This window comes from Ambystoma mexicanum, chromosome 8 (assembly GCF_040938575.1).
Source record: "Ambystoma mexicanum isolate Mex_15411 chromosome 8, UKY_AmexF1_1, whole genome shotgun sequence".
In the NCBI taxonomy this organism is placed as follows: Eukaryota; Metazoa; Chordata; class Amphibia; order Caudata; family Ambystomatidae; genus Ambystoma; species Ambystoma mexicanum.
Genome location: NC_090929.1, coordinates 1721082534 through 1721104787, shown reverse-complemented (window position 1 = coordinate 1721104787; position 22254 = coordinate 1721082534). Strand labels below are relative to the sequence as shown.

Below are 22254 nucleotides of genomic sequence, written 5' to 3'. Positions count from 1 at the left end.
CATTTATGGGTAAGAGCCAGAGATTTCAAGGAAATTCGGTGTGGGATTGAGAGCCAGTGAAGGTTGCATCTAGTGTCAGCTATGTGTTGGTGCCTAGGAATGTTAAGGGCCGCTCTGATCGCATTGTTTTGGACAATTTGTAACTTATTTAAGTTACAGCCATTAGTACCTAGGTAAAGGGCGTTGCAGTAATCAACCTTTGATAGTACAAGGGTCCTAGCCAGGGTCACACAATTGGCTGTAGAGAGAAAAGGGCGACAGGCTGTAATAAGCTTGCAGGTATAAGCCGCTGCAGAAGAGACTGAATTGGTTTGTCTAATCAAGGATAAGGTCGAGTCAATTTAGATCCCTTGGGTTTTTGTATCCTTAGCAGTTAGGATAGTATTCCCATCGATGGTGAAGGACTTAAACGCAGGGTCGAGTTTGGTGAGTTTTTGTGGCGAGCCAAGAATGAGGAGCTCTGTCTTTTCATCATTTAGACAGAGTCCGTGTTGAGCCATCCACGCTTGGATGACCTGGTAGATGACATTGCTAGCGAGGGAGTCAGCAGTGTAGTCACCTGTGATAGGGATTAGTATCTGGGTGTCGTCAGCGTAATTGGTGTAAGTGACACCCAGATAGTCCAGAATATCGAAAAGGGGTTTGGTGAACACGTTATACAACGTGGGTGAGACACACGATCCTTGTGGCACGCCACAAGAGACAGGTGCGGGTGGGGCGGCTGCTTTTGGAGAGAACACGCGCATAGATCTGTTGTCTAAGAAGGAGCTTATCCAGGTTGTAGCTTTGTCAGAGAAGTGTGCAGCTGATTTGAGGTGGTGACAAAGAATTTCATGATTGACAAGATCAAAGGCCGCCGAGAGGTTCAAAAGGAGTAATAGAGCAAGTTTGCCTTTGTCTTTTAGATCTTCGATCTGTGTTTTTAAATCAATAAGGGCAGTTTCAGTACCGTCACGTGGCCGAAACCCAGATTGCCTGAGTCCCACAAGTTTGTTTGATTCAAGGTGCTCTTGAATTTGTAAATATGCAGCTCGGTCGAGGATTTTTAGTAGAAACGGGACAGTAGTGATTGGCCTGTAGTTAGTGGGTATGCTGGGGTCCAAGGTAGGTTTTTTCAGAAGAGGGATGACCCACACATCCTTTAGGTTGTCAGGTACAATCCCAGAACTAAAGGAAGAGTTGATGAACGTAGTGATGAATGGTGCCAGGTCGTGAGCTGCTTCCTTAATAATGGGCGCAGGACAGAGGTCGCCTTGACAGTTGGATGGCTTAAGGCTAGCGATGATCTTTTCCACTTCAGAAATGGAAAGTGGAGAGAAGCTAAAAGGAGTCAGAGAATCTGGGATGGAGTGGTTTAGGGTGGGGATAATGTTAGGTTGAGGGTTCGATTGTAAGCTGGATTGTTTGTGTTTGATTTTAATTTGGAGACTGGCAATCTTGCCTAGGAGAGCCTCTTGGATTTTGGTGCACCAAGTGCTATCTTTGGCGCAGGTGTCTGGTGCAGTAACTGGAGTTTCAAGTTCTTTTAGGATTTTGAACAATTCTTTGGTGTTGGATTTGGCTTGTTCGATGCGTTTATTGTATGTGTCTTTTTTAGCCTGGAGTATGGCTTCCTTGTAATTAAGGGTAGTCAGGAATAGACACGATTTGTTGGCTAGAGACTGGTTGCTTTTCCAATGTGATTCCGCAATACGTTTTTCTTTGCGCAAGGTTCTAAGCTGGGGTGTGAACCAGGAGTTCAGGTGGGCTCCAGGTTTGGATTTTCTCAGTTTAGATGGGGCGATGATGTCTAAGGCTTTTTGCATAGCGCGGTTAAATGTGTCAACCAGAGCCGTGGGGTCGGAGCATGTGTGAGCCTGGTCATTGAGGGCAGGGAGGAGGAGTTGGAGGAGTCTGTCGCAAGTGATGTCACGTTTATTATGAGTGGCCGTAGCAGGTGAAATGCTGGGAGAGGGGCTGACAGGTGTGGACTGGATGTTAAACGTAATTAAGTTGTGGTCAGTCCATGAACACTGTTGGTTGGAGGTGATATTGATGGGACAGTTATGGGCGGCTAGCCAGTCAAGGGTTCTGCCCTTGTCGTGGGTGGGTTGGTTTATGAACTGTGTGAATCCTGCATTCATAAGCATATTATCAATAGTCATGGCAGCAGTGTCATTGGGGTCAGAAAGGCCTAAGTTAAAATCCCCCAGTATCGTGTCATGGGATTTGGTTTTGGTGTTGTGATGGATGATGTTAGAGAGGTCCTCAGCAAGGGTGGATAACGGCCCAGGTGGCCGGTAAAGTAGATGGAAGGTGATAGAGTGGTTGGGGGTAACGGCTAGTTTAGCTGTCAGTGCTTCCATAGCGGAAAAGTGATGCGCGGAGGAGAGGTGGAAGTTTAGAGCATTTTTATGGATAATGGCAATGCCACCACTCACAAAAGGATGAAAGGATGAAAGGATGAAATGACTCACAAAAGGATGAATCAGAACGCATGGGACAGTAGTAGAGGAAGTAATGGTCCGAGGAACCTGCAAGGCCTCCATCTTGATGTTGTGAGAGAGCGGTAATGAGGAGGCAGAGAGAAAAGAGTTGTAAATCACAGCAACACCACGATGAGGAGAGGCACGATCGAGCCGGATAATACTATACTTGTCTGGAATAGCATGGGCAACTACCGGGTCAGAAAATTCCCACAACCAGCTTTCCCTAATGCAAGCAACATCAGGCCTATCTTCAAATAGAAGATCACAGCAGGACGCTGCATGCGCAACCACAGAGCGTAAAAAACATTTAAGAAAATTTACATTCAGGGACCCCGAGACAGAGCTTACCAGTGAATAAGATGGAGCATCCACCGGCAGCACTGTATTTGGCGGGGTCAGTCGAAGTAAAACAATTGCAGGACAGTAATAAAGTTGTATTGAGAGGCGGGAAGCTAGGGTGGCTACATCCACACCCCAGCAGCGTAACGAGCAAGCACAGATGGGCTTGACTTCGCCGCGCAAGGCACGTTCCCGCTGCATTTGTTTGCCGCACTTCCTGGGCTGTATCAGGTTTGATCACACATTGTATCGTAAGAGCCAATCCCAGGCCACTGCCTGAATGAAAACCAAGAAAAGACTACGCAGTATGTCTGGGGGTCAGAAAATAAAAGCAACAACTAGTGTCAACGGCACAAGACCCTGCATGAATGAAGCCAGGTACCTTCCTGACAAGAAATCTGGCTAAAAGGAACCAAAAGCAACTAAAATTACAAAATAATGGTAGAACTAAGAACTATATATACATAAAGAATAACGTAAGCATGTCTGGAGGAGTGCAAAAGCGGTGTCCAGTCACCCACTTGACACAGCAGAGCAGAGCCTAAAAGAAATATTTAAAAGGCAAATGTCCAAAATTGAAATCAAAGAAAGCACATTTTAAAAGTACAAACGGCACAGTACAGCCGTACCTGCAGCTGTCAGTCGGCAACATAGAAGACTGATCGTTGAAGTATGATCTTCGGATTGTACCTGATGAAGGCCTTGCTTTGTACACCGAAACATCTTGTGGATTTGATTTAAGGATGTGTTCTTTTATTTAAATATCATACAGCCCAGTGAGTGGTAAAATGGTCACTTTTTCAAGATCTCACATGGATATTGACATTTATATCACCAAGAATTAAAAGGAAGCATCATTGTGCATTGAAAGCTCTTTGAGGATGAACATTCTTTATTGATAATGGGTGCTGTTCTGTAAGCATACTGTAGCGAGTTGTGCCATTGATAAGGGCGTCACCAGGATGGTGCTCTGTTCACCATTGTTGAGCACCAGTGAAAAGAAACCCCATGGGCCCTGTGATGAATCTGATGGTGTCATCACTCCTTTCCCGGCGGTGGCCTCTCCACATGTGGCCCGGGGACGGCAGCCGCTACCTGATCCTGACCCCGAGGGCGGCTATATAAGGGAGGACCGCATGAGGGGAGGTGACTGTGAGGAGTCAGAAATAAAAGGCGGACACAAACTGGTAGTGTTGTCAACATCATCTTTATTTAAAGAAAAGGGTAAAGGCCTCTCGGTCCCTTTCCTAAGAGAGATTCCTTTCCTGGGAAACTAAAACTAAAGATCTGTCTGTGTCTTGTTGTCAAATTTAGGAAACCTGTCCTTTTGTCTAAAACATATCTGACCCTCACACTATAAATTAAACAATTAAGAAGTGTAAGGAAAATTGTCTCTGATCTAGGTTTAACAAGGTTAACAAAAAAAGTGTTCAAATGTAAAACAAATATATGAATCCAACAAAAATGGTCCTCTCCAGGACTGAAATCTCTGCATTGGCTCCCAGTGGCGGCGAGGATCAAGTTCAAAACCCTCTCCATCGTCCACAAGGCCTTCTGGGGAGGGTCCTCCATACCTTCAACTCTCTCTCTTCCTAAATATCTTCCTTCTCGAGCTCTTCACTCATCCGCCTCCAACTCCCTCAGGGTCAGACGCTCCTCCAAGCAAAGAGTTGGTGGTAGATCTCTTTCCTAAGCTGGTGCCTCCCTCTGGAACAGCCTCCCTGCCTCCCTTAAACTTGAGGAGAACCATATCCGGTTCCGGAAGCACCTCAAAATCTTTCTTTTTGCTTCTGCTTATTCTCCTCTCCCCTGCTGATCTCCTGGCTGTAACCGGACCTGCACAAGCTACCTGGACACCCTCTGATCTGGGGCCCAGGTCCTTCCACCGCCACACCTGTATTGCCCACGTGGCAACCCCTGCACTTGGAGACTGTTTCTGTATCCCCACAGTCCCCCTACAAGCTCTTGACACCGGATGTCTGCACTTACCCATACACTTGTCACCTGCTAGCTGTCACTTACTTATTGGTATTATCTATTCCCATGTACTGCCCTGTCCCTGCCCCCTTCCCACGCACTTGCGCGATCTGAATGACACCTGGCCTAGTAGGATCGTTGTCTGTCCTCCCTTTGTTCCCCTCCCTTGTCTCGTCACGCCTTGAAACACTTGTGTATAGGCACATTATAAATGCCATATCATATCATATCTCCTGATGGGATCTCCACATCAGCCATCTTTTCCCATGTGATCCTCCCTCACAATACCACCCCCAGGGTCAGGATCAGGTAGCGACTGCTGTCCCCGGGCCACATGGCAGGAGATCTTCGGCTGGGGATGAGTGACACTGCAGGATTCATCACATGACCCCCAAAGGGATAACATGGCATCATCAGATGAAGACACATAACCCCCTCTTTTAGTGATGTTCCTTCCGTAACTTAAGCTTTTATGGCTTATTCTAAAGGAACCTTCCCACATCCTACAAGATCTGCTAATAACCACTTCCAGTGCCATGCAAAAAGAAAACCCAGAAAGGCTGAACCTTTTCATACATATGAGAATACTGACACAAGGAGGCTGACGGGAGCACTGAAGATCCATGAGACTGAAGTGCAGAACGTGCTCTAGTGTACACAAGCGTATGACAGGTGTTGGGACATTCAAAAAGCAGAACTTGGATGAAGGAGAGAGAGCGCCCTGGGGAAGCTGTGTCCGCTCTAAACTGATCGAAGGACTACTGAGCCACTGGAGAGAGGTCCTTGGAGCCAACCAGCTCAAGAGGAAGGCAGAAGGCTGGAGGAAATGATTTGCCGCGCTAGGACCGCACCAGAAGGGAAAGGCAAGTCTGGTTGGTGGCCGTGGGAACCGGAGAGCAGCACTTCAGCTGCCCGAGCACGGAGAAAGTCTCAGCAACCAGGCAGGAGCAGCAAAGGACATGGAGACTGGCGAGTGAAGCCAGTGAGCCTGCGCACTGGAGATGGAGCATCGAAATGCTTCTCCCTGTCTACCGCAAGCGAACCGAAGAATGCTACAGGAGACCAGTGAGTCCAAAGAAGGGAGAGTGGGACACACGGGCGCTTCAGCAATGTTAACGAAGAACGTGAAAATACAGTGAATGGAATGTAAAAGAATATGAGACGCGATTTTGCTGAAAATGAACTAATGGAAAGGAGTATAAAAAGTATACAAGTTTAACAAGTGTGTGAAAGGGAAGCAAAGCCAGAGGGAGGTCAAGGGGAAAGAAGGATAACCCCTCACCTGAAGAACTTTTGCAAAGCCATAATAGTAATGCATCTGGGACTCGCACCCAAGGGAAGCAAAGCCCAAGAAAAGTCAAGGGGAGAGAAGGACTACCCTTCATCTTGTGAACTTTGTGAAACCATTACAGTTGCAAGTGGATAAAAGAGACTCACATTAAAAGCACTGGCAGGAGAGTATACCAGGAAAACCCAAGTCTATTCGCGTGTGAAAAGAATCGTAATAAAAGTCTTGGAAGGAGATATCAGGCAAAGCCAAAGTTTTCAAGTGTATAAAGCAGACCAGATAAAGATGCCCAGGCCAAAACAAGACTGTGAATAAAGCTAAACTAAAGCAGAGACAAACCTGGCAGGTATCTTGCATGGATGGAATTCACAATTAAGTTGTTGTTGAATACAAAGTGTTTTGCTGCTGACCAGAAACGTTCAGGGAAGATCTGTACCCTTGAAACTTAAAAATCTTGCATAGAAACCTGGGGAAGGGAGCCCTGCCCTGGAATAGTGAACCTTTTCCATTGGGAACTTTGTGTTGGAGTATCTACATATTTATTTTGAACTTGAACATTTGTGCACATTTCAAGACTAGATACATTTCCCTTAGCACCTTAGAGTTACTTTTAGAATGTGAGGGCAAAAATAGTGCTCCAGATAAGAATTTGTGGTGGGATTATTTTACTCCCTGCTTTTAAACTTTGAGAGTAAATGTGATTTTAAGAGAGTAAAAATGACTTTTCTCCTTTGCAAGAGAGTAAAATGTATGTGACATCCAGCGACGCAAGCACAAACTGTGTGGAAATCCTTACCGTACGGCAGCTTTCTGCATTGTGACAGAATACACCTTTTATTATTTCTCTAAGGTCTGGCCATTTGATCTCTCCTGTATATATTTAAATATTGAAATCACAAAAACCTAGCTGGCTTCAGAGAAATACATTCAGTTTCAGAGGTGGCTTGTAATTGCATCCATGTAGATAAAAATCAAAAAAAGCCTTCTGGTTTCTGTCAAGTAACCTGACCTTTGCAATGCCCTCTGCTCTAAACCTGTGTGTAAATGTACGCAGGAAAATAATAAAGCTGTCGTATTTGCAAGATTTTCATGCGTAAAAAGGCCAAGTACGCACCTTATCTGGAGGCCTGAGGATAGGATTTCACAAACAGGACAGTTTTGCTTTGGATATCTTGACATTGGACAAATCCATAGTTTTATTTGAGGTAGGGAAATACCTCTTAGAATAGGGACAGTGAGGCATTTTACAATCCCTCGTTACTTTATTGTTAGATAATTCGGAAACCTCAAGGCCCAAGAATGACTACTGTATTCCCTTGCTCCCTTCCCGCCTTGAAGTGCTTTGAATCACTTGTGTATAAGCGCTGCACAAATAAACAATTACAATGACAATTTGAATACAAGTTTGTAACCACAATCATAAGCTCTCTGTGTCGTGTCTCATTCCTGGCTCCTCACAGCACGGTCACCTCCCTCCATTCCTTGTATAGACTGCATAGTCATGGCCTGCCCCTGCAGCCCCTGCTCCTGAGTCCAGGGGTTGGTACTCACCATCGTGCACCAGCAGGTGAGGGCGCAGGCCTCGCTCCTGCAGGATGCGGCAGGCCGCAGGTGCTGGGGCAAACACCTCATCCTCAGACACATCAAAGCCAAGGTGCTGCAGCTTCTCCACAAACTTCCCGCGAGTCGCCTGTGTCTCATTGGTGCAGAAACGGAGCTTCAGACCCGACTTCTTGATTCTGTGTCCAAGGAACAGACAATAAACAAGACTGCAATGGCAAAGAAGTGTGATACTCTGCATGCACATGGACCAAGGAGGCCAGATTCAATCACCCAGCTGAGCTTGCCCAATACTAGAGCCTCCCAGGTCCCACAAGCGCAGACATGAAGCTGAGCTCTACCTGTACTACTGCTTATAGGCCCACTCACATGCACCCTGCTGAAATCACCCTAGAATTACTGCCTTCATGGTCCCACATTCCGACGACAGCTCTACAGTACTACAGCTGCAGGTGGGCGTTATATGCCCCAAGTGTTCCGTTTATGTGCTGGGAGGTTAGGTGCATGTCTGATACAAATATATTAGTGAGGGAAGAGATACCCAATGGGTTTGTACCCGATATTTGTGGTAAGATTAATGGGTTGGAACCCTTCATTGGAGTTGAATGGGTGAGTTCTTTGCTTTTAGGAGACGGATTGAGAACAGCACTCTGGTGTTCAGCTACAGAGTGGTGGTGTCTGCTGCCCTTCCGTCGACAGTTTGGTGGAGGCTAGTAGTGTATGGACTGCCATCTACAACTGGCACCTATAGGGGGAAATCCCATTTGGAAGTTTACTCCCATGTATGAAAGAACACTGCCTCATTCCATAGGGGCTGTCCCCTGACTTCCATGGAAGGCTCTGGGTGTGGCCACCTCTGAACGTTGCCTTGACTTCCATGGAAGGCTCTGAGTGTGGCCACCTTTGAACGTTCCCCTGACTTCCATGGAAGGCTCTGGGTGTGGCCACCTCTGAACGTTGCCTTGACTTCCATGGAAGGCTCTGGTGTGGCTACCTCTGAACGTTCCCCTGACTTCCATGGAAGGCTCTGGGTGTGGCCACCTCTGAACGTTGCCTTGACTTCCATGGAAGGCTCTGAGTGTGGCCACCTTTGAACGTTCCCCTGATATCATGGAAGGCTCTGGATCTGGCCTCCTCTGAACGTCCCCCTGACTTCCATGGAAGGCTCTGGATGTTGCTACCTCTGAACGTTCCCCTGACTTCCATGGAAGGCTCTGGATGTTGCTACCTCTGAACGTTCCCCTGACTTCCATGGAAGGCTCTGGGTGTGGCCACCTTTGAACGTTCCCCTGACTTTCATGTAAGGCTCTGGATGTGGCTACCTCTCAACTTTCCCCTGATTTCCATGGAAGGCTCTGGGTGGTGTGGCCACCTCTGAACGTTCCCCTGACTTCCATGGAAGGCTCTGGATGTGGCTACCTCTGAACGTTCCCCTAACTTCCATGTAAGGCTCTGGATGTGGCTACCTCTGAACGTTCCCCTGACTTCCATGGAAGGCTCTGGGTGGTGTGGCCACCTTTGAACGTTCCCTGACTTTCATGTAAGGCTCTGGATGTGGCTACCTCTGAACGTTCCCCTGACTTCCATGGAAGGCTCTGGATGTGGCTACCTCTGAACGTTCCCCTGACTTCCATGGAAGGCTCTGGGTGGTGTGGCCACCTCTGAACGTTCCCCTGACTTTCATGGAAGGCTCTGGGTGGTGTGGCCACCTCTGAACGTTCCCCTGACTTCCATGGAAGGCTCTGGATGTGGCTACCTCTGAACGTTCCCCTGACTTCCATGGAAGGCTCTGGATGTGGCTACCTCTGAACGTTCCCCTGACTTCCATGGAAGGCTCTGGGTTTGGCAGTAAGTCATAGATCAGAGGAGAACTTGATGCAACCCACCCCTGCAAGACTGAGTGTGTCCACCTGTGATTAATACTTCCTGTAGCCTCAATTACCAAAGTGTGCAAAAGCAAAAAAGTGTTGAAACAACATTTGAGATTTAAAAAAATCCAAAGATGGTAGGAATTTACTGATATTATCAATACACAATATTCCCAGAGATTTTGGGAGTCAATGGTCCATCATCGCGTGGGACTCCTATAGGAGGAGCTTCTCTGGCAGCAGGAAACATTACATTCTATCCACTAAGGTGACAGCACAGTCTACAATGTTGGGATGCAAGTCCAATGCCCCAAACGCGAGAGAAAGTACTGGTTAAGGAGGTTCCTAGAATACACAGATTGGGCCATTTAAAGGGTCAGCGATTCTGTCCTTGTGCGTGGCTACTCTGCTGCGTACTAGCTGTGTCAGGTGCACATGCATTCTATGAAGACATGTAGGGCATTGACATGCAGTATGCACCAAACATAGAGGGTGGGCCCGGTGGGATCATTGGACAGAAGCAGCTGATTCACAGGAGGAGAGAAGTGCAAGAGGCGTCCCTGGTAGTTCAAAGGCAGAGGTGGATTGCTTAAAAAACGTTTAAGGAAATAGAGACGTGTGGTAACAGCAAGCAAAGCGTCTTGCTAATATGGAATTGGTCATGTTGGAAATGGCAGAACATAAAGTACAGTGAATTAGGCTTCATTCTCATTCATTTTAGCTGGTGCACAGACAGGGCCAGCATCCTTGGGGGGTGGTGTGAAATGCTGCGCAGTGGTGGGTGAGGGTGCAGCGCAAAGTAGGATCCCACGCATCAAACAATGGCTGGTATAACAAGTAATGTGTCAAACCCTTAGCCAGCATTTCAGAAGGCGAAGGACACAGGTTGATGAGAACACGGTAATGTTGAAGGGCTACCAGGGGAAGCTTTATAGGGTGCGACTGCACTGCTCCCACAGAAGGAATGGCCACTCAATTGGTACTGCAGAAACTAAGGGAAGCAGAACTCAGAAAATTCAGGAATATATTCCCATCTGAGTGGTGTCCCAGTAATGTTTTCATAAGGTTGCTTGTTCCCATGATAAGAAGAGCTCTGGATCTGGAAATGCAACATGTTTCCAAACAGAAGTCGCAATATAAGCTGCCAGTTGTGCAGCTACAAGGGTGAGAACCATCAGGGAGTTGAATGGGAACAGGAAGTATTTGATTTTGTTGCCACACTCTCTACACCTCAAGATGGTATTGGTTAAATCTGAGGCATGGACATTTGTTGGGCAGAATCCTGTGCAGTGCCCTTAGGGACCACTACACACAATTAAGACCACAAGTGGTAATGGTAATACAATTTCACCTTTGGTACAAGCCTGTACTAGACAGAAAGAGTGGTAGCAGTGGCGGAGCAGCCAGACTTATCTCAAGAGAAAATGAGCCGTAGTAGAGATTACACAAAGGACTACAATTACTGTGACACAAGCAAACACTGACTCGAGGTTTATGGTTAAAACATATAAGTACATTTATTTTTAAACCATCTGTTCACAAAACACTTCACTTCTATTAAAGTAAAACCACACTCCAAATATACTACACACAAGCAATTCCCCTTGTGTACATCAATTCAAGGTAAGTACATTGGGTTTTGACAAACCGGTGTTGTGAAACAAAAGACGTTACCGTGGGTTAATACATGATCACTTTTTGACAGTAATGACAGTTCGGTCTTACGAAAGAAAAGCGTACCCGCGGGAAGAAATGTAACCAAAGACAAACACGCTTAGCACATGAATTAACACAAGAGAATAGGGGATAAAAATCATAGGCAATACTTTTGTCAAGGCAGATAGAATCAGAGGACACTTTCTAAAAAGTAGATAAAAGTCAATAGGCCTGCACCAGTGTCAAGTGGAACAGGAGTCCTGTTGTCGAGGATCACACGGTTAGAACAGCTCACGATTCGAGATTGCCAAGAGTACTTAGATATTGTCAAAAGGGAAGCAAAAGTTATAAGAGGGAAGGAAGAAAAGGACAAGCATTTGGTGAGGAAGAAGGGTTCCCCCTAATTCCTCGAAGTCAGACACAGTACCTTATTCGATTGAAGCAAGCTTGTGCCACGGCAGTTGTTCCTGGTAGTTCCTGCAGACTCACGGTTCCTGGAGTTTCAGTCGTGGGGACAAGAAGGAGGACGTCTGGAGCAATCTGCACTACCTAGGGATGAGGACGTCTGGAGCGATCTGCACTACCTAGGGATGCTTTAAAGGAGTGCACCTTTTATTCTCCTTTGAGCAGCGAAGCAAAGGAGAATAAAAGGTGCGCTCCTTTAAAGCAGAAGAGGCTCTTCAGATGGCTATCCGGACCACTACAGCTGTGTGCAGCGATTTCGACCAAGAAAAGGATCCTCTGGTTGTGGAAGGTGAGCTGGTTGATCCCACCAGGCTCAAGGGAAGAAGACTCTGAACTGGATATTCTCTGTCGTTAGAGGGTAGATAGCTCAGGACTGCAGCAGGGCTTCACCGGGACTCGGGAGTTGCAGCAGCCGTCTTCTTCTCCGCTTCTCTTCGGTTCTTGTAGTTCCAGTGGCGAATCTGGCTTCCAGCCCAAGAGTCCTGCCTTTTATGCCCAAATCCCCCATTCACACAGCCTGGCTGTCAATCACTCAGCAGGGGGGTTGTCTGGCCCGGACAACCACCTCAGCCAATCGACACAGAGTGCGACTTGGGTCTCCAAGGAGATCCTGTGCAGGGGGTGACTAAACCCCTCCCTCACATTTAGCCCACCTAGACACCCAGATGCCAAAGGAGGGCTTGTGGACAGAAGCCCGCCAAAGGTCGGCGAAAAAAGAAGGCAAACCTGGTTTGGCACAAAAAGTAATACACAAGAAGGACTTTCCCAAAAACAAATGGCGACTAAACCCGACCGGAGCCAAAATAAAAAGTACCTGGTCAAGCAAGTTTATGTTTGATGCTAATATAATAGCCAAAAACAGTACCACGTTTATATACTATAATCGCGGTAGAAAAGTTAGGGTAGGTACCACTGCCACCAGCCAAGTCTTAATGTTAAGAGAGCAAAACAAAGCTCCAAGAGGCACAGACAAAAATGGGTAGGAATTAACCCTTTCCAATACTCCATGTAAGATGGGGTGTAGTCGGTCTGTAGTTTTAAAGAGACTACATAAAGTTAATGGCAACTTTACAGGTTTCTGGGGGACAGTAGTCAGCCCCAGAAAAATGGAGTCAGTGGGAAGTCTCAAAAGACAACCCTGTGTCACTGCACTGAAGGTGCTGTGTAACACACACAAAAGTGGGGCTCATGGAGTGGTGTGGCTCCAGAGCCCAAGATCACACAAAAAGTAGAAATACACATGGCAAAACACATCTAAGAGTGGGAAAAAGGCTCACACTCTTACCAGGTGGAAAAAAATAAACCCCAGAAATACAGCAAAGCTGCTGAGGGACACACTAGGTTAGGGAAATTAGCCATATAATGAGAATTCTCCCTAACAGCACTCGAGGGTGATTTGACCAATGGGAGAGTGGCCAAAAGCAGCAAAGTGAACCTAAGACCACCGGCCAATGAGCATGAAGCACTCCAGTTGACCCAGACATAGGCCACTATTAGAGGGATGGTACTGTCTGGTCACGTGGGAAGGTTTGAGCCAATTGGCCTAACAAATGTATGGTTTTCTGTAGGGGTTATTAGCATCAGCCAATAAGATTGCAATGTTTTTTCATATGTCTTGAAACAATGTCGACTCTTCTCACATGACTCTCTCCTACATATATCGCCATTTAATGATGATGCATTGAATCCAGCTCGTCTTTTTTCTCCCGGCTCAGATAGGATGTAATAAACTTAGTTTTTCTTGCAATTCGTGCACTCATTTTTGCTCCTTGGATTGAGTTTGCTTGTTTTGGGTTTTGGGCCTGGGAGTTAGCAATCCTAGCTGAAAATAAAACTTCACGGGCGATAGATGTCATAAATATAATGCGTGTATCGAGGCGCTCGACTGCCGCTGGATGCAATGCTTTATTATATGGGGGGATATCCTGCATGTGCTGTCCGTGCGCATCAGTACATATGGAGCAGTGCCCACTAGCTGGCTGCATAGTTTTTCTGTTCCTGTATAAAGCGTGGACCTATCGCAGAACCGAATACCTATAGAATATTAGCCATGCTGGATATCCTGGCTAAAGTGTTTGGTAGACAGTGGAGTAACTTTGCTGAACATATTGGAAGGGACGTGACATCTAAATGAAAGGGGCCCCTGCCGAATCAGTGGGACACAATAGTATGCCAGAAAGTTGGTGGTACGACGACAAACACCCTTGTTCCCTCCAAAAATGATGGCCATGTTCGTAGAGTTCTATGAAGTGAGCTAAGTGAATGGATAGACACAACACCATTCCATTTAATCAGATGGGCTTCCGGAAAGATGCATACACTTTGAGTAATATATTCTCATTGGTTACCATCATAGAGCAGGCGGGAGCACATGCGGATGTCCTGTCTACGTGGCATTCTCAGATTTTAGTTCCGCCTTCGATGCTGTATGTCGCAGCAAGTTATGGCAGAAACTATCAACCAGGGATATCGGGGAGGCTTCCAAATATGAGCATCGCGTTGCATAATAACACACATGTGGCGGTACGCTTCTGCCAAAAAGGAAAAGGAAGCACTAGCAGTTCAATTGCCACACAAACGGGTCTTAAACAGGGGTGTGTTCTGGCCCGCACACTATCCAATCTATATCTTGGTGACTGAACTCCTCTAGGTTAGGGTGAAATCTTTACCCTGAATCGGGCACTATGAACATCCAATGTTTAGAATATGCTGACGATTTGTGCTGCTAGACCACACCTCTAAGGGCCTGTAGAGAAAACCTCCTTCAGTCCTACCAACCTGGCTTCAGACCCAGCTGCAGCACAAAACGGCTAGCATCAAGTTGATCAACGAGGCCCTTGAAATCCTCGATGATGGTCATCCTGGCCTTCTGGTTCTCCTGGACCTCTCAGCAGCCTTCGGCACAGTAGACCACCCGACACTCACCGACAATCTACATCGCCACATGGGGATCAGCGAGATCGCCACCAGTTTATACAGATGGATTCCTCCAGATCACCAACTTTACCCATTACCCGTGGAGTCCCGCAAGGATCCAGCCTCTCCCCTGTGATCTTCAATCTTTACATGGTACCGCTTGGGTCCCTCCTTGCTCCGTACAACATCCACCAATACGCAGATAACGCACAGGTGTGCTAGAAGATATCCTCCATTGAAGACATCCACAGGGTCCAGGCCGGCCTCTCATTGATCCCGTTGTGGATGTCCAGTGCTTACCTGAAGCTCAACCCCTCCAAGACTGAATTCCTACTGCTGACCAACAACACCGAACACCCTGACCTCCAATCCTATGTACCTCGAGGGCTTCACACCCCAGCTTCTGGAGAGAACCCTGACCAGATTGTGCCAAGACGGTCCCCCGCAGTTCAAAATGGGTTGAGCAGAACATACCTTTGGCCTAACTCCATCCTGGCCAGGGTCATCAAGAGACACATGACTGGCCCCGTCCTGATGCTCCAGAGCTCCCAAAAAGGTATTTACAATGGGAAGTAGAGGAGCGACATCCTGACAAGAAAGGCATCAAAGGCAAGAAAGGAATATGGGGGCTTTAACACCAAAGTGTGTTTGAGTGACTCTTTGATCACTACCAGGAAGGCGGAGCCTAAGTGAGAGGAGAGGACTAAGGACCACGTTCACTAGCAGGAAGGCGGAGCCTAAGTGAGAGGGGAGGACTGAGGACCACATTCACTACCAGGAAGGTGGAGCATAAGTGAGAGGGGAAGGCTGAACACCAGGTTCACTACCAGGAAGGCAGAGCCTAAGTGAGAGGGGAGGACTGAGGACCACATTCACTACCAGGAAGGTGGAGCATAAGTGAGAGGGGAAGGCTGAGGACCACGTTCACTAGCAGGAAGGGAGAACCTAAGTGAGAGGGGGTGACTGAGGGGAGGAATGAGGACCACGTTCACTAGCAGGAAGGCAGAACCTAAGTGAGAGGGGAGGAATGAGGACCACGTTCACTAGCAGGAAGGCAGAGCCTAAGTGAGAGGGGAGGACTGAGGACCACGTTCACGAGCAGGAAGGCAGAACCTAAGTGAGAGGGGAGGAATGAGGACCACGTTCACTAGCAGGAAGGCAGAACCTAAGTGAGAGGGGAGGACTGAGGACCACGTTCACTAGCAGGAAGGCAGAACCTAAGTGAGAGGGGAGGAATGAGGACCACGTTCACTAGCAGGAAGGCAGAACCTAAGTGAGAGGGGAGGACTGAGGACCACGTTCACTAGCAGGAAGGCAGAACCTAAGTGAGAGGGGAGGAATGAGGACCACGTTCACTAGCAGGAAGGCAGAGCCTAAGTGAGAGGGGAGGAATGAGGACCACGTTCACTAGCAGGAAGGCAGAGCCTAAGTGAGAGGGGAGGACTGAGGACCACGTTCACTAGCAGGAAGGCAGAACCTAAGTGAGAGGGGAGGACTGAGGACCACGTTCACTAGCAGGAAGGCAGAGCCTAAGTGAGAGGGGAGGAATGAGGAGCACGTTCACTAGCAGGAAGGCAGAGCCTAAGTGAGAGGGTAGGACTGAGGAGCACGTTCACTAGCAGGAAGGCGGAACCTAAGTGAGAGGGGTAGCAGGAAGGCGGAGCCTAAGTGAGAGGGGAGGACTGAGGACCACATTCACTACCAGGAAGGTGGAGCATAAGTGAGAGGGGAAGGCTGAGGACCACGTTCACTAGCAGGAAGGGAGAACCTAAGTGAGAGGGGAGGACTGAGGGGAGGAATGAGGACCACGTTCACTAGCAGGAAGGCAGAGCCTAAGTGAGAGGGGAGGACTGAGAACCACGTTCACTAGCAGGAAGGCAGAACCTAAGTGAGAGGGGAGGACTGAAGACCACGCTCACTAGCAGGAAGGCAGAACCTAAGTGAGAGGGGAGGACTGAGAACCACGTTCACTAGCAGGAAGGCAGAACCTAAGTGAGAGGGGAGGAATGAGGACCACGTTCACTAGCAGGAAGGCAGAGCCTAAGTGAGAGGGGAGGAATGAGGACCACGTTCACTAGCAGGAAGGCAGAGCCTAAGTGAGAGGGGAGGAATGAGGACCACGTTCACTAGCAGGAAGGCAGAACCTAAGTTAGAGGGGAGGACTGAGGACCACGTTCACTAGCAGGAAGGCAGAGCCTAAGTGAGAGGGGAGGACTGAGGACCACGTTCACTAGCAGGAAGGCAGAACCTAAGTGAGAGGGGAGGACTGAGGACCACGTTCACTAGCAGGAAGGCAGAGCCTAAGTGAGAGGGGAGGAATGAGGAGCACGTTCACTAGCAGGAAGGCAGAGCCTAAGTGAGAGGGTAGGACTGAGGAGCACGTTCACTAGCAGGAAGGCGGAACCTAAGTGAGAGGGGTAGCAGGAAGGCGGAGCCTAAGTGAGAGGGGAGGACTGAGGACCACATTCACTACCAGGAAGGTGGAGCATAAGTGAGAGGGGAAGGCTGAGGACCACGTTCACTAGCAGGAAGGGAGAACCTAAGTGAGAGGGGAGGACTGAGGGGAGGAATGAGGACCACGTTCACTAGCAGGAAGGCAGAGCCTAAGTGAGAGGGGAGGACTGAGAACCACGTTCACTAGCAGGAAGGCAGAACCTAAGTGAGAGGGGAGGACTGAAGACCACGCTCACTAGCAGGAAGGCAGAACCTAAGTGAGAGGGGAGGACTGAGAACCACGTTCACTAGCAGGAAGGCAGAACCTAAGTGAGAGGGGAGGAATGAGGACCACGTTCACTAGCAGGAAGGCAGAGCCTAAGTGAGAGGGGAGGAATGAGGACCACGTTCACTAGCAGGAAGGCAGAGCCTAAGTGAGAGGGGAGGAATGAGGACCACGTTCACTAGCAGGAAGGCAGAACCTAAGTTAGAGGGGAGGACTGAGGACCACGTTCACTAGCAGGAAGGCAGAACCTAAGTGAGAGGGGAGGAATGAGGACCACGTTCACTAGCAGGAAGGCAGAGCCTAAGTGAGAGGGGAGGAATGAGGACCACGTTCACTAGCAGGAAGGCAGAACCTAAGTGAGAGGGGAGGAATGAGGACCACGTTCACTAGCAGGAAGGCAGAGCCTAAGTGAGAGGGGAGGAATGAGGACCACGTTCACTAGCAGGAAGGCAGAACCTAAGTGAGAGGGGAGGACTGAGGACCACGTTCACTAGCAGGAAGGCAGAACCTAAGTGAGAAGGGAGGAATGAGGACCACGTTCACTAGCAGGAAGGCAGAACCTAAGTGAGAGGGGAGGAGTGAGGACCACGTTCACTAGTAGGAAGGCAGAACCTAAGTGAGAGGGGAGGACAGAGGACCACGTTCACTAGCAGGAAGGCAGAACCTAAGTGAGAGGGGAGGAATGAGGACCACGTTCACTAGCAGGAAGGCAGAGCCTAAGTGAGAGGGTAGGAGTGAGGACCACGTTCACTAGCAGGAAGGCAGAGCCTAAGTGAGAGGGTAGGACTGAGGACCACGTTCACTAGCAGGAAGGCAGAGCCTAAGTGAGAGGGGAGGACTGAGGACCACGTTCACTAGCAGGAAGGCAGAACCTAAGTGAGAGGGGAGGACAGAGGACCACGTTCACTAGCAGGAAGGCAGAGCCTAAGTGAGAGGGTAGGAGTGAGGACCACGTTCACTAGCAGGAAGGCAGAGCCTAAGTGAGAGGGGAGGAATGAGGACCACGTTCACTAGCAGGAAGGCAGAGCCTAAGTGAGAGGGTAGGAGTGAGGACCACGTTCACTAGCAGGAAGGCAGAACCTAAGTGAGAGGGGAGGAATGAGGACCACGTTCACTAGCAGGAAGGCAGAGCCTAAGTGAGAGGGTAGGAGTGAGGACCACGTTCACTAGCAGGAAGGCAGAGCCTAAGTGAGAGGGTAGGACTGAGGACCACGTTCACTAGCAGGAAGGCAGAGCCTAAGTGAGAGGGGAGGACTGAGGACCACGTTCACTAGCAGGAAGGCAGAACCTAAGTGAGAGGGGAGGACAGAGGACCACGTTCACTAGCAGGAAGGCAGAGCCTAAGTGAGAGGGTAGGAGTGAGGACCACGTTCACTAGCAGGAAGGCAGAACCTAAGTGAGAGGGGAGGAATGAGGACCACGTTCACTAGCAGGAAGGCAGAGCCTAAGTGAGAGGGTAGGAGTGAGGACCACGTTCACTAGCAGGAAGGCAGAGCCTAAGTGAGAGGGTAGGACTGAGGACCACGTTCACTAGCAGGAAGGCAGAGCCTAAGTGAGAGGGTAGGAGTGAGGACCACGTTCACTAGCAGGAAGGCAGAACCTAAGTGAGAGGGGAGGAATGAGGACCACGTTCACTAGCAGGAAGGCAGAGCCTAAGTGAGAGGGTAGGAATGAGGACCACGTTCACTAGCAGGAAGGCAGAGCCTAAGTGAGAGGGTAGGACTGAGGACCACGTTCACTAGCAGGAAGGCAGAGCCTAAGTGAGAGGGGAGGACTGAGGACCACGTTCACTAGCAGGAAGGCAGAGCCTAAGTGAGAGGGTAGGAGTGAGGACCACGTTCACTAGCAGGAAGGCAGAGCCTAAGTGAGAGGGTAGGAGTGAGGACCACGTTCACTAGCAGGAAGGCAGAGCCTAAGTGAGAGGGTAGGAGTGAGGACCACGTTCACTAGCAGGAAGGCAGAACCTAAGTGAGAGGGGAGGAATGAGGACCACGTTCACTAGCAGGAAGGCAGAGCCTAAGTGAGAGGGTAGGAATGAGGACCACGTTCACTAGCAGGAAGGCAGAGCCTAAGTGAGAGGGTAGGACTGAGGACCACGTTCACTAGCAGGAAGGCAGAGCCTAAGTGAGAGGGGAGGACTGAGGACCACGTTCACTAGCAGGAAGGCAGAGCCTAAGTGAGAGGGTAGGAGTGAGGACCACGTTCACTAGCAGGAAGGCAGAGCCTAAGTGAGAGGGTAGGAGTGAGGACCACGTTCACTAGCAGGAAGGCAGAGCCTAAGTGAGAGGGTAGGAGTGAGGACCACGTTCACTAGCAGGAAGGCAGAACCTAAGTGAGAGGGGAGGACTGAGGACCACGTTCACTAGCAGGAAGGCAGAGCCTAAGTGAGAGGGGAGGAATGAGGACCACGTTCACTAGCAGGAAGGCAGAGCCTAAGTGAGAGGGGAGGACTGAGGACCACGTTCACTAGCAGGAAGGCAGAGCCTAAGTGAGAGGGGAGGACTGAGGACCACGTTCACTAGCAGGAAGGCAGAGCCTAAGTGAGAGGGGAGGAATGAGGACCACGTTCACTAGCAGGAAGGCAGAGCCTAAGTGAGAGGGGAGGACTGAGGACCACGTTCACTAGCAGGAAGGCAGAGCCTAAGTGAGAGGGGAGGAATGAGGACCACGTTCACTAGCAGGAAGGCAGAGCCTAAGTGAGAGGGGAGGACTGAGGACCACGTTCACTAGCAGGAAGGCAGAGCCTAAGTGAGAGGGGAGGACTGAGGACCACGTTCACTAGCAGGAAGGCAGAGCCTAAGTGAGAGGGGAGGAATGAGGACCACGTTCACTAGCAGGAAGGCAGAGCCTAAGTGAGAGGGGAGGACTGAGGACCACGTTCACTAGCAGGAAGGCAGAGCCTAAGTGAGAGGGTAGGACTGAGGACCACGTTCACTAGCAGGAAGGCAGAGCCTAAGTGAGAGGGGAGGACTGAGGACCACGTTCACTAGCAGGAAGGCAGAGCCTAAGTGAGAGGGGAGGAATGAGGACCACGTTCACTAGCAGGAAGGCAGAGCCTAAGTGAGAGGGGAGGACTGAGGACCACGTTCACTAGCAGGAAGGCAGAGCCTAAGTGAGAGGGGAGGACTGAGGACCACGTTCACTAGCAGGAAGGCAGAGCCTAAGTGAGAGGGGAGGAATGAGGACCACGTTCACTAGCAGGAAGGCAGAGCCTAAGTGAGAGGGGAGGACTGAGGACCACGTTCACTAGCAGGAAGGCAGAGCCTAAGTGAGAGGGGAGGAATGAGGACCACGTTCACTAGCAGGAAGGCAGAGCCTAAGTGAGAGGGGAGGACTGAGGACCACGTTCACTAGCAGGAAGGCGGAGCCTAAGTGAGAGGGGAGGAATGAGGACCACGTTCACTAGCAGGAAGGCAGAACCTAAGTGAGAGGGGAGGAGTGAGGACCACGTTCACTAGCAGGAAGGCAGAGCCTAAGTGAGAGGGGAGGAATGAGGACCACGTTCACTAGCAGGAAGGCAGAGCCTAAGTGAGAGGGGAGGACTGAGGACCACGTTCACTAGCAGGAAGGCAGAGCCTAAGTGAGAGGGGAGGACTGAGGACCACGTTCACTAGCAGGAAGGCAGAGCCTAAGTGAGAGGGGAGGAATGAGGACCACGTTCACTAGCAGGAAGGCAGAGCCTAAGTGAGAGGGGAGGACTGAGGACCACGTTCACTAGCAGGAAGGCAGAGCCTAAGTGAGAGGGGAGGAATGAGGACCACGTTCACTAGCAGGAAGGCAGAGCCTAAGTGAGAGGGGAGGACTGAGGACCACGTTCACTAGCAGGAAGGCGGAGCCTAAGTGAGAGGGGAGGAATGAGGACCACGTTCACTAGCAGGAAGGCAGAACCTAAGTGAGAGGGGAGGAGTGAGGACCACGTTCACTAGCAGGAAGGCAGAGCCTAAGTGAGAGGGGAGGAATGAGGACCACGTTCACTAGCAGGAAGGCAGAGCCTAAGTGAGAGGGGAGGACTGAGGACCACGTTCACTAGCAGGAAGGCAGAACCTAAGTGAGAGGGGAGGAGTGAGGACCACGTTCACTAGCAGGAAGGCGGAACCTAAGTGAGAGGGGAGGACTGAGGGGAGGAATGAGGACCACGTTCACTAGCAGGAAGGCAGAGCCTAAGTGAGAGGGTAGGACTGAGGACCACGTTCACTAGCAGGAAGGCAGAGCCTAAGTGAGAGGGTAGGACTGAGGACCACGTTCACTAGCAGGAAGGCAGAGCCTAAGTGAGAGGGTAGGACTGAGGACCACGTTCACTAGCAGGAAGGCAGAGCCTAAGTGAGAGGGGAGGACTGAGGACCACGTTCACTAGCAGGAAGGCAGAGCCTAAGTGAGAGGGGAGGAATGAGGACCACGTTCACTAGCAGGAAGGCAGAGCCTAAGTGAGAGGGGAGGACTGAGGACCACGTTCACTAGCAGGAAGGCAGAGCCTAAGTGAGAGGGGAGGACTGAGGACCACGTTCACTAGCAGGAAGGCAGAGCCTAAGTGAGAGGGTAGGAGTGAGGACCACGTTCACTAGCAGGAAGGCAGAGCCTAAGTGAGAGGGTAGGAGTGAGGACCACGTTCACTAGCAGGAAGGCAGAGCCTAAGTGAGAGGGTAGGAGTGAGGACCACGTTCACTAGCAGGAAGGCAGAACCTAAGTGAGAGGGGAGGAATGAGGACCACGTTCACTAGCAGGAAGGCAGAGCCTAAGTGAGAGGGTAGGAATGAGGACCACGTTCACTAGCAGGAAGGCAGAGCCTAAGTGAGAGGGTAGGACTGAGGACCACGTTCACTAGCAGGAAGGCAGAGCCTAAGTGAGAGGGGAGGACTGAGGACCACGTTCACTAGCAGGAAGGCAGAGCCTAAGTGAGAGGGTAGGAGTGAGGACCACGTTCACTAGCAGGAAGGCAGAGCCTAAGTGAGAGGGTAGGAGTGAGGACCACGTTCACTAGCAGGAAGGCAGAGCCTAAGT

The 22254-nt window shown here is 49.8% G+C and overlaps 1 protein-coding gene across 1 annotated transcript in view; it reads right to left on the bottom strand.

The window, feature by feature from the left end:
• Positions 1-22254, bottom strand: part of LHPP (phospholysine phosphohistidine inorganic pyrophosphate phosphatase) — a 301128-nt gene that overhangs the window by 109118 nt on the left and 169756 nt on the right. The window contains exon 2 of the mRNA XM_069612039.1: positions 7624-7811. Within this exon, the coding sequence (XP_069468140.1) occupies positions 7624-7811 (188 nt within the window). The remainder of the gene's footprint in view (positions 1-7623; positions 7812-22254) is intronic.